The 9744-nt window shown below is 46.5% G+C and overlaps 1 protein-coding gene across 1 annotated transcript; it reads left to right on the plus strand.

Annotated features, from left to right (window-relative positions):
* Nucleotides 1–220: 220 nt before the first annotated feature.
* Nucleotides 221–7713, plus strand: LOC145719828 (ras-related protein Rab-7a). Its single transcript, XM_081811405.1, has 3 exons — nt 221–478; nt 2270–2398; nt 6254–7713. The coding sequence occupies exons 1-3, from the start codon at nt 242–244 to the stop codon at nt 6347–6349; spliced, it is 462 nt and encodes a 153-aa protein (XP_081667531.1). The 5' UTR covers nt 221–241; the 3' UTR covers nt 6350–7713.
* Nucleotides 7714–9744: the final 2031 nt, after the last annotated feature.

A 9744-nucleotide genomic window follows, 5' to 3' on the forward strand; every position in this document is an offset into this window, starting at 1 on the left:
CATGGAACCACCGCCCAGATCAAGATGAAAACATTTTCTAGCAGAGTTCAGACTCGTTGTCTGCCCTCTGCAGAACATGCAGTCACATATACTCTCTGTCAGGGCTGTGTGGGATACTCTGGTGCTGCACTCTGCTTCCTGAATTCTGAAATCTGAAGTCGCTTGTCTCTCGGTGGCTCCATAATGCAGCTCGTTTCCTCTGGCGTCCCCCACTCCTAGTGCTGTGCCCCCCCAAGGAATAATGTTTTATCTCTCGCAGATCTGGGACACAGCAGGCCAGGAACGGTTCCAGTCACTTGGTGTGGCCTTCTACAGAGGCGCAGACTGCTGCGTTCTGGTATTTGACGTTACTGCCCCCAACACATTCAAAACCCTCGATAGCTGGAGAGATGAGTTTCTCATCCAGGCCAGTCCCCGGGATCCTGAAAACTTCCCCTTTGTTGTGTTGGGAAACAAGATTGACCTCGAAAACAGACAAGTAAGTGCTAACGATAGTGGGAATCCTAAATGTGGAGGCTTATGAATCTACCCTCATTTAGGTCGTGGCTCCTGGGCCTTCTAAAAGTGGCAGCTAAGTTTCAGATGACAGGTACTGGTTTTAGTGGGTGGTTTGTTTTGTTTTAAGATTTTATTTATTTGACAGAGAGAGACAGTGAGAGAGGGAACACAAGCGGGGGTAGTGGGAGAGGGAGAAGCAGGCTCTCCGCCAAGCAGGGAGCCCGATGCGGGGCTTGATCCCAGGACCCTGGGATCATGACCTGAGCTGAAGCCAGGCGCCCCTGTTTTTGGTTTTGATTGGTAAAAAGTCATGTGCCTTAAGGACCAGTCCCCAGCATATCTCTGTGTATGTGTGCCCCCATAGTGGGGTAGAGGGGAGGCATAACTAACTAGTTACCTGCCCAGTCCTTGGAATCGGGCCTTGCTTCCTAGTCTAGTAAAGGCATACCGTTTTTGCTTCCCCTGTGGCAGAACAGGGGCAGTGAAAGTCTGCAGTGCTATTCCCTTTGAAATTATGCCAAGAGAAGAGCAAGTCCACTTTGTGGAGTTGCCTGTACTGGCCATCATTTTGGTCCCTATGAAATAATTTGACTTGAGGCCAGTTGCAGTCTGCATTTTGGTCTTTTGGATTTAAAGGCAGACTTGCATTTAAAGCCTGGCTCATGCACTTTTTTTTTTTTTTTTTTTTTTTTTTAGATTTCAAAAATGGTTTTATTTGCCTGATTAATCAGTGGCTCATGCACTTTTAATTTGGGAATATTTCTTGGAGTGTGAATCTTGACTTACATAACAAGAATACTCTGGGATCAGATGACAGTGTACCCAGAAGCCCTGGCACCCAGGAGGAGCTTGGGAAATGGTGGCTTTCTAGTTGGCCCGTTACTGTTTTCCTCTCCTATGAGAGACACTGCCTTCTAAGGTGACTTGTGGTTTGGTGGGTTCTATGCAAAGCCCAGAATGGCTCCAGAAAGGTACCTGTGGGAATGTGAACTACCTTCCGGTCAGCACCCTTTGAGGACCAGGGCCCACGAGACCTGGTTTAAATCCCCATGCTGTCTCCAGCCGGCTCTCACTTTGGGCCATTGTCTTTGCCCTCTGAGCCTCAGTTCTCCTTCTGTACTCGAAAGGAGATAATTAGATTTTGTCATTCTCGAGTGCTCCTGCACCTCAGGGACCTGCCTGGATCTCCATGTGTGCTTTGGGCATTTGAGTAAAATTGCTCTGGTTTACTTTGAAATAGCATTTCTCTTGGGAGCATAGACTCTTAATTATAGCTTGGTTTATTTCTGGCCATTGATCTCTTTTTCTCCCTTAGGTGACAGTCCTCTCATGCCTGGAAGTGGGCTAGGGGTGGGGAAGGAATTAGGGTAGGAGAGGCAGGGGTGTCAGTGAGAGCTGCAGAATTCGGTGGTACAGGTGATGTAACACTAGCAGTAATGGGGATGGGACTGCAAAGCTTGAGACCAAGCGGCCAGGCATTTCCTGGGCTGGGACCTCTGAGGTCCCAAGAGAAACAATTCAGTACTTCCCGGGCTAGCTGCTTACTCTTTCATCGTCTGCCTGTAAGTGTAGCTAAGGGTTGGAACCTATGGACTGTAGAATGGGCTTGGGTTTGAGGCCTAGCAGTATTACACAGAGCCAGCAGCATGACCTTGGCCAGGCCTGCAGCTCCCTTCCTCGAACCCCCGCACACCCTCATCCCCGGTCTGCTCCCTCACCCGTGCTGGCTGCCTCTATCGGGAGCACACGTACACCCTTCTTCCTCTTCCAGGTGGCCACAAAGCGGGCACAGGCCTGGTGCTACAGCAAAAACAACATTCCCTACTTCGAGACCAGTGCCAAGGAGGCCATCAATGTGGAGCAGGCGTTCCAGACAATTGCACGGAATGCACTTAAACAGGTGGGTCTCTTGCAGCTGTCTGGCTCCCTCTGGTGACTGACCATCGACCCAGCCCCTGCCTGGCTTTCTTGTCCTTAATCTTTCTTAGCTCTTTTTTCTATGTAGCCAGAAGAACCTGTGTGTTTGTCTGGGAAGGCAATGAGGCATTCTGCTAAAGCTTCCAGAAATTCCACTTGTTTGTGAATAACCTATACAATGCAAGGGCAATGAAGACAGGCTGAGGCCACCCTTATTTGGGTATGTTCTTACTCTCTCTGCATGCTGTTAGGAGATGAGACCACTAGGAGGCCCTTAGTCAGATGGCTCCTACTGAAGGAGGGGATAAACTTGAATTCAAATCCCAGGTCTGCTACCCATCATTAGACCTAGTTTTTTGTGTTGTTTGTTTGTTTGTTTGTTTTTAAATCATTTTTGAGCTTCCATACCCTCCTCTGTCAAATAATACTTGATTTGGAGGGTGGTTGTGAAGATGGAATGAGATGGGTTCGCTCTTGGCGTTCTCATAACTGGTTATATTGGATCACCAGAAGGAAAGCTTAACCAGAAGTTCTGGGAATTGTATTCCTTGAGTGAGGTGTTCTTTCTGATTTATGTTGTTTACTCAACTGTTCCCAGAAAAAGAGACCGTTACTTCTTGTTGACATGAGGGAGTTGAAGGCTTTTTTGATTCAGCAGCTCTTTGGGGGCCAGTGAGTTAGGACAGATTGTGAGGCACCATCAGTCATCTGTGATGGTCAGACTTGGGGAGCGGGTGAGTGTCAGGTGAGGTGCACACCAGAAGATGCGGAGAACATTTTAAGGAAGCACGTGGTGGCTGAAAAGGGCAAGGCAGGTCCTGCCAGCTCCAGGAAACTCGGTTTATAGAAGGTACCAGTTCTCAGCAGGACAGGGCATCTGGACCTGTGGGCAGGGAAGTACCTGGAATGGGTTGTTCAAAGGGCTGGAGGCTGCACTGAGTGTTCCGTGATGAAAGAAATCGATCCACCCAAAACACTAGGAGAGCCCCCACTGAGCAACACCGATACAAACAGGATGCAGGCCCAAGGCCTTTGCCTCCCCTGCTCCCCCTTCCTTTAACCCACCTTCACACCTAGGTCAGTAACTGAATATGCTTTTCCTCGTGTTCCTACACTTGCATGCAAATCTAAACAGGTCTGGGGAATTGTTTCCACCAGCTCCCTGCTGACTGGCATCACCAACAGTTTCTCTCTCTGAATATTGCTGTCCCTGTAGCCTTATTAGAATGATTTTTTGTTCCTACACGCTAGCCTCTCAGGAGTTAAGATTGTTAGATTGAAAGGTACGTGCGCTTTCAAAAGATGGTGCCAGATCACTTTCCTCAAAGGCACTCATACTTCAGTCCTTCTCTTCCTGCTCAGCAGCAAATGGCCGGCACCGTGTGGGGCCCTGCTGCCGTGCAGCCAGTCGTCGGGCCCCCCTGCTGCACACCGCTAGCCCGTGGCACTGGCCTGGGCGCCCGCCGCTTCCCATGAGCCTTCTGTGAACCGGAATTAACTTGACCGGTATGGCAAGTGACTTTTCCAACTCTGCTGTCTTTCTGGGGCATCGAAAAAAGTAATTTTTGTTAGGTGTGTCATTTTAAGTGTCTGGGTTTCCTGTGTCTGGATTATTTGTTGTCTAATTCAGTTGAAATTTATTTTGGCTTATGGCAGGAAATAGGGACTCACCTTTTTTCTTTTAGCGGGATTGCCAGTTGTTTCAATTATTAGCAGCAAATTGTTAAATAAACCACTTTCCCCAGTGGACTGAAGCATTACCTTTGTGTATTTAATGCTCATGTATATTGGGATCTATTTTTGGTCTTCCAAAATTGGGTCTTCGTCCAGTCTGTTTGGCAGCGTGCATGTTCCTTGCCTGGACCGTCTTGATTTGACTGCCTTTATATTGTAGTCTGACCTCTGCTGACAAGTGACTAGTGACTGACAAAAAGAGTTTTTTGTGGGGTTTTTTTGTTGGTTTGGGGGTTTGTTTGGTTTTTTTTTTTTTTTTTTTTGCTATTTTGGTGCATTTTCCATTTAGACTGAGAATTTTATTCCAGTTCCACCTTTTTCCTTCCTCACCCTTCCCAAATACAAAACCTTATTGAGATTCTAATTGGGATTGCGCATCAGAGCTCTTAGTAGTGTGGCTTTGGGTACCATTACAAAATATTGCAGACTGGGTGGCAAAATAGCAGGCTTTTATCATCTCTCAGTTGTGGAGGCCAGAGGTTTATAATCAGGGTGCCAGCAAATTCACTTTCTGCTAAGGGCTCCCTTCCCCATTTGCAGACCGCCGTCTTTCTCCTGTCCTCGGGTGCGTGGCTTTTCCTCTGTACTCAACAGCAAGCGCGAGCAAGTGGGAACCCCCACTGTCTGATGTCTTTTCTTACAAGGACACACTGATCCTGTCAGATCAGGGCCCCACCCTTTATGACCTCATTTCACCTTCATTACTTTCTTAATCCTAATACTAGCACACTGGGGATTAGGATTTCAACATAGAAATTTTGGAGAGACACAGACATTCAGTCCGTAACAGCTATTTTTTTAGGTTTTGTGTGCTATCCTTCAGTGACACTGTATCACTTTTCACATCCTTTGCCTTTCATATTAAATATACTCCTAGGTGCTGGTGGGAATGTAAAATGGTGCACCCACTTTGGAAAGCGGTCTGGCAGTTCCTCAAAAAGTTAAACATGAAGCGTCACTATATGACCCAGCAATTCCACTCCTAGGTGTTACCCAGGAGAAACAAAAACCTGTCCACACAAAATCTTGTACATGAATATTCATAATAGCATTACTCATAATAGCCAAAAAACAGAAATAAAAACAAATGTCCCATCAAATGAAATATCCAAAATAGGCAAATCTGTAAAGACAGAAAGTAGATGTCAGTGATTGCCAAGGCTTGGGGGGGTGTCTGGTGGGGCTGGGGAATGACTGCTAATGGGTGCAGGGTTTCTATGGGGTGAAGAAAATTTGTGGAATTAGTGGTGATGGTTGCCCAATTTGTGAATACACTAAAAACCACTGAATTTATCTCAGTAAACCTTTTTGTTTTTTTAATGTGTATTCTTAGAGGTTTTTATTTTTATAGAACACTGCCTATCACATAGGTGCTCAGTGTTGAAGTAACAAACTGTTTTCCTGCACCAGGAAGTGGAAAGCTGCTCCTCACTAGACACATGTTATTTCAGCAAAAAGTCGCACTAAACTGACCACGGTCCATCTCCTATGACCTCTCACCACAGTTGGTGATAAAATTCGTCCATAGCTGGTTTCTAAGTATGCAGCATTTAGAGGCAAAACCCTCCTAAACCTTTGGAAAAAAAAGAAAACGGGCCATCAGTGCAGAAAAATAAATGGCAAATAGGGAACTAATGTTTTGGGACTGAGAGGACAGGGAGCACTCATGCTCCAGCCCATACTTGCCTTGTGGAAGTGCTAAGAGCTGCCAAAATCCAGCCCATGTTGAAGTCTGATTTTCAAAGTGTTGGTGATGAGACGATAAGGAGCACGCAGAAAGCATTTGTGAGCTGGCTGTGGTCCCCAAGCCACCAGATCTCCATCATGATGATGGAGAGCATGAGTCAGCTGTGTCCTGACTGCTCAGTATCGATTGCAGCTCTTCCTGCTCGGTTTCTCTCTTCACATTTTCCCAGGGTTGTCACAAAACCTGTCGTCCCCTTGGTCAGCCCTTGAGAGTTGAGCACCTTCTGCCAGAGCCCTCCCTTCACTGCCGCGTCTGTCCCCCAGCCCCCTGCCCACCGAGAGCTGTGGAAGAGCACCGCTGAGCTCGGAAAGTTCCCCATACCCTGAGTAACAGACCTTTCTCTCTCTCCCTGCCCAGGAAACAGAGGTGGAGCTGTACAACGAATTCCCCGAACCCATCAAACTGGACAAGAATGACCGGGCCAAGCCTTCAGGGGAAAGCTGCAGTTGCTGAAGGGGCAGTGAGAGCAGAGCACAGAGTCCTTCACAAACAAAGAACACACTTAGGCCTTCCAACACAAGCCCCCTCTCCTCTTCCAAACAAAACATAAAGTCATCTATCGAATCCAGCTGCCAAAAGAAACCCCATCAAACACACTCACCCTTACACACACACACACACACACACACACAGCCCTGATACAAGCAGACAGACTCCAGCCCAGGCCTGTGATGACTCCATCGGGGTCTGCCCACTCACCACATCAGCCCTTGTACGGCAGCACAACAGGCAAGCTGTAGAAATCGTTCTGGTGTGGAGTCAGCATCGGAAGCTTATTCTTTTTGTCACGGGGGAGAGAGAACTGTTTACAGTTAATCTGTGTCTAATTAGTTATCTGATTTTTTTAACGGTCTTGTGGTCTTTTTACCCCCTACCCCCACCCCTCCCTCCTGTGAAGGCTACCACTTGGGAAGGCTGGTGCCCCATGCTTCATTACAGGCTCACACCCAGTCTGATCAGGCTGAGTTTTGTATGTATCTGTTAATGCTTGTTACTTTTAACTAATCAGATCTTTTTACAGTATCCATTTATTATGTAATGCTTCTTAGAAAAGAATCTTATAGTACATGTTAATATATGCAACCAATTAAAAATGTATAAATTAGTGTAAGAAATTCTTGGATTATGTGTTTAAGTCCTGTAATGCAGGCGTGTAAGATGGAGGGTTGAACCCTGTCTGGATTGCAGAGTGTTAGCAACTCCGAGTCCAGCTAGAGGCAGTATTCTGTACAGGAGACACAAGAATTATGTACGCCTTTTATCAAAGACTTACGAGCCAAAAAGCTTTTCATCTCTCCAGGGGGAACACTGTCTAGTTCCCTTCTGTGTCTACATTTTCCAAAAGGTTGATCTGCATAATACAGTGGTGTGTGCAATGGATAAATGGCTGTTGTTTCAGAAATTAAAATTCTCATTTTTCCTCCCCCCCCTTCCCCCCCCCTTCTGCTCCACACTTCAAAACTCCCCTATTAGGTCGGCATCCTACTGATTAAGAGGAAAAGGAAAATCCTAACAGATCTGTCCTAGTGATTTTACCTTTGTTCTAGAAGGCACTCCTTTCAGGGTTGTGGTATCCTTAGGTTAGCAAACCTTTTTCTCCTTTTCCCCACCAACTCCCAGTATTGCCCACTATTCATTAACCTGTTTCTTTGGTATGGAACCCTGGCAGTTCTGCCCCCTCCCTAGGATCTGCCCCTGCATTGTAGCTTGCTTAACGGAGCACTTCCTCTTTTTCCAAAGGTCTACATTCTAGGGTGTGGGCCAAGTTCTTCTGTAAAGAGATGAACGTGATGCCAATAAAATGTAACAAGAACAAAGATCATCTGCCTTTGCCCTGTCTTTTTTCTTTCTTCTAGACCCTTGGCTCAGTAGAGACCATGTTAGCTAATCATAGCCGATGCTTTATCAAGCCAAAGAGCCCTTCATAACTGGGCACATGTGGTGCCTTTGAGGCAGAAAGGCCTTGTCACGTCCCGCCCTATAGTGCCTGTCCCTAGTTTTTGGTTTTGGTGTTTTTAATCACAGTGATGGGGTGTGGGGACTCTGAATAGAGAAAACATTGTCCCTGTGGAGGAGCAACTACAGACTGTGCCTGTGGACCGTGCACAGCCTGTCGGGTATGAGCGTAATTAGCCTTTGTGCTCTTTTCTGTTTTGTAGTTGGCATAGTTGCTAATACTTAGGTATCATATTTCTGGATTTCTGATTTTTCACAGGAGAGGAAGATGTGGCAGCAGGGGGCCCTGTATTCTAATATTATAGGTCACCAGCTGGAACTGAATATATGCCACTAGAACCAAATTTATAGAATAGTAGTGTTTCAATCAGGGTTGGTGTAGGTTTTGCTTCTAGAAATGCCCCCATTGACTAAGCTCTTGGATTCTCTTTCACCACACTTTTCTACATTTCCACTTCTCAGGTTCCTCAGTTGGTTCCTTTCCCCGTGCCTACTCTTGGCTCAGTTTGTTTGTTACAAATAGCATTTTCAGAAGCTCACAACTGGGGCACCTGGGTGGCTCAGTCGGTTAAATGTCCAACTCTTGGTTTTGGCTCAGGTCACGATCTCATGGGTCGTGAGATCGAGCCCCGCATCAGGCTGTACGCTCGGCAGGAGTCAGCTTGGATATTCTCTCCCTCTGCCCCTTCCCCTGCTCTCTTTCTCAAATAAATAAACCTTTTCAGAAAAAAAAAAATAGAAGCTCACAATTACAACTCCACCATGGCTAGTGCCTCATGGCCTAGATCTTCTCTGGTTTATGGATCTGTGTGATGCTCACTTCTACAAACCAGGCTCCTATTCCTCGATCATACTCGCTGGTCCTAACCTTAAATGTGACATGGAAATGGACCTTGACCTCTGATCACAACCATCAGTCTAAAACTGATAACCATCCTGACGTTGACTTCTTTCATTTTGAGATGACCACTTACAGTAAGAGGTAATGGCTGAGAGGCACCTGGCTGGTTCAGTCAGTTGAGTGTCCAACTCTTGGTTTTGGCTCGGGTCATGATCTCTGGTTCCTGGGATTGAGCCCCGCTTCGGGCTCCCTGCTCAGCAGGAGGCCTGCTTCTCCCTCTCCCTCTGCTGCTCCCCCCCCCCGCCCCACTGCTTGTACGCTCTTACTCTTGCTCTCTTCCAAATAAATAAATCTTAAAAAGGTGAATTGAGACGAACATGTGTTGCTGTGTTTCCATTCATCTCAGTTTGCTCAAACAAGAATTTTGAGAAGAATGGAAATGAATTTGTTGCACTAATATAAATTTGTTTAAATAGTATGCCTTAGGGACACCTGGGTGACTCAGTCAGTTAAGCAGCTGCCTTTGGCTCAGGTCATGATCCCGGGGTCCTGGGATTGAGCCCCACATCGGGCTCCCTGCTCAGTGGGGAGTCTGTTTCTCCCTCTGCCTGCCGCTCCCCCTGCTTGTGCTCTCTCTCTGACAAATAAATAAAATCTTTTAAATAAGTAAATAAATAGTATGCCTTAGTTTGATCCAAATTCACTGTCTCACAGTATGAATGTGTATTGCAGCGCTTACTTGCAGTTTACTCCAACAATCTGTGAGGAGTCTGGGGCTATTTGTTGCATTAATAGGAATTCTTCTTTTTTTTCTTTTTTTTAAAAGATTTTATTTATTCATTTGAGAGAGAGACAGAACACAAGCAGAGGGAGAGGAAGAAGCAGACTCCCTGCTGAGCTGAGAGCCGGACGTAGAGCTTTATCCCAGGACCCTGGGATCATGACCTGAGCTGAAGGCAAACGCTTAACCGACTGAGCCACCCAGGCAGGTGCCCCTGTTTTTATTTTTTATTTATTTGACAGAGCATGTGAGCGCACAAGCAGGGGGGAG

This window comes from Leptonychotes weddellii, unplaced genomic scaffold (genome assembly GCF_054177405.1).
Source record: "Leptonychotes weddellii isolate Sample4059 unplaced genomic scaffold, ASM5417740v2 HiC_scaffold_746, whole genome shotgun sequence".
Taxonomy (NCBI): domain Eukaryota; kingdom Metazoa; phylum Chordata; class Mammalia; order Carnivora; family Phocidae; genus Leptonychotes; species Leptonychotes weddellii.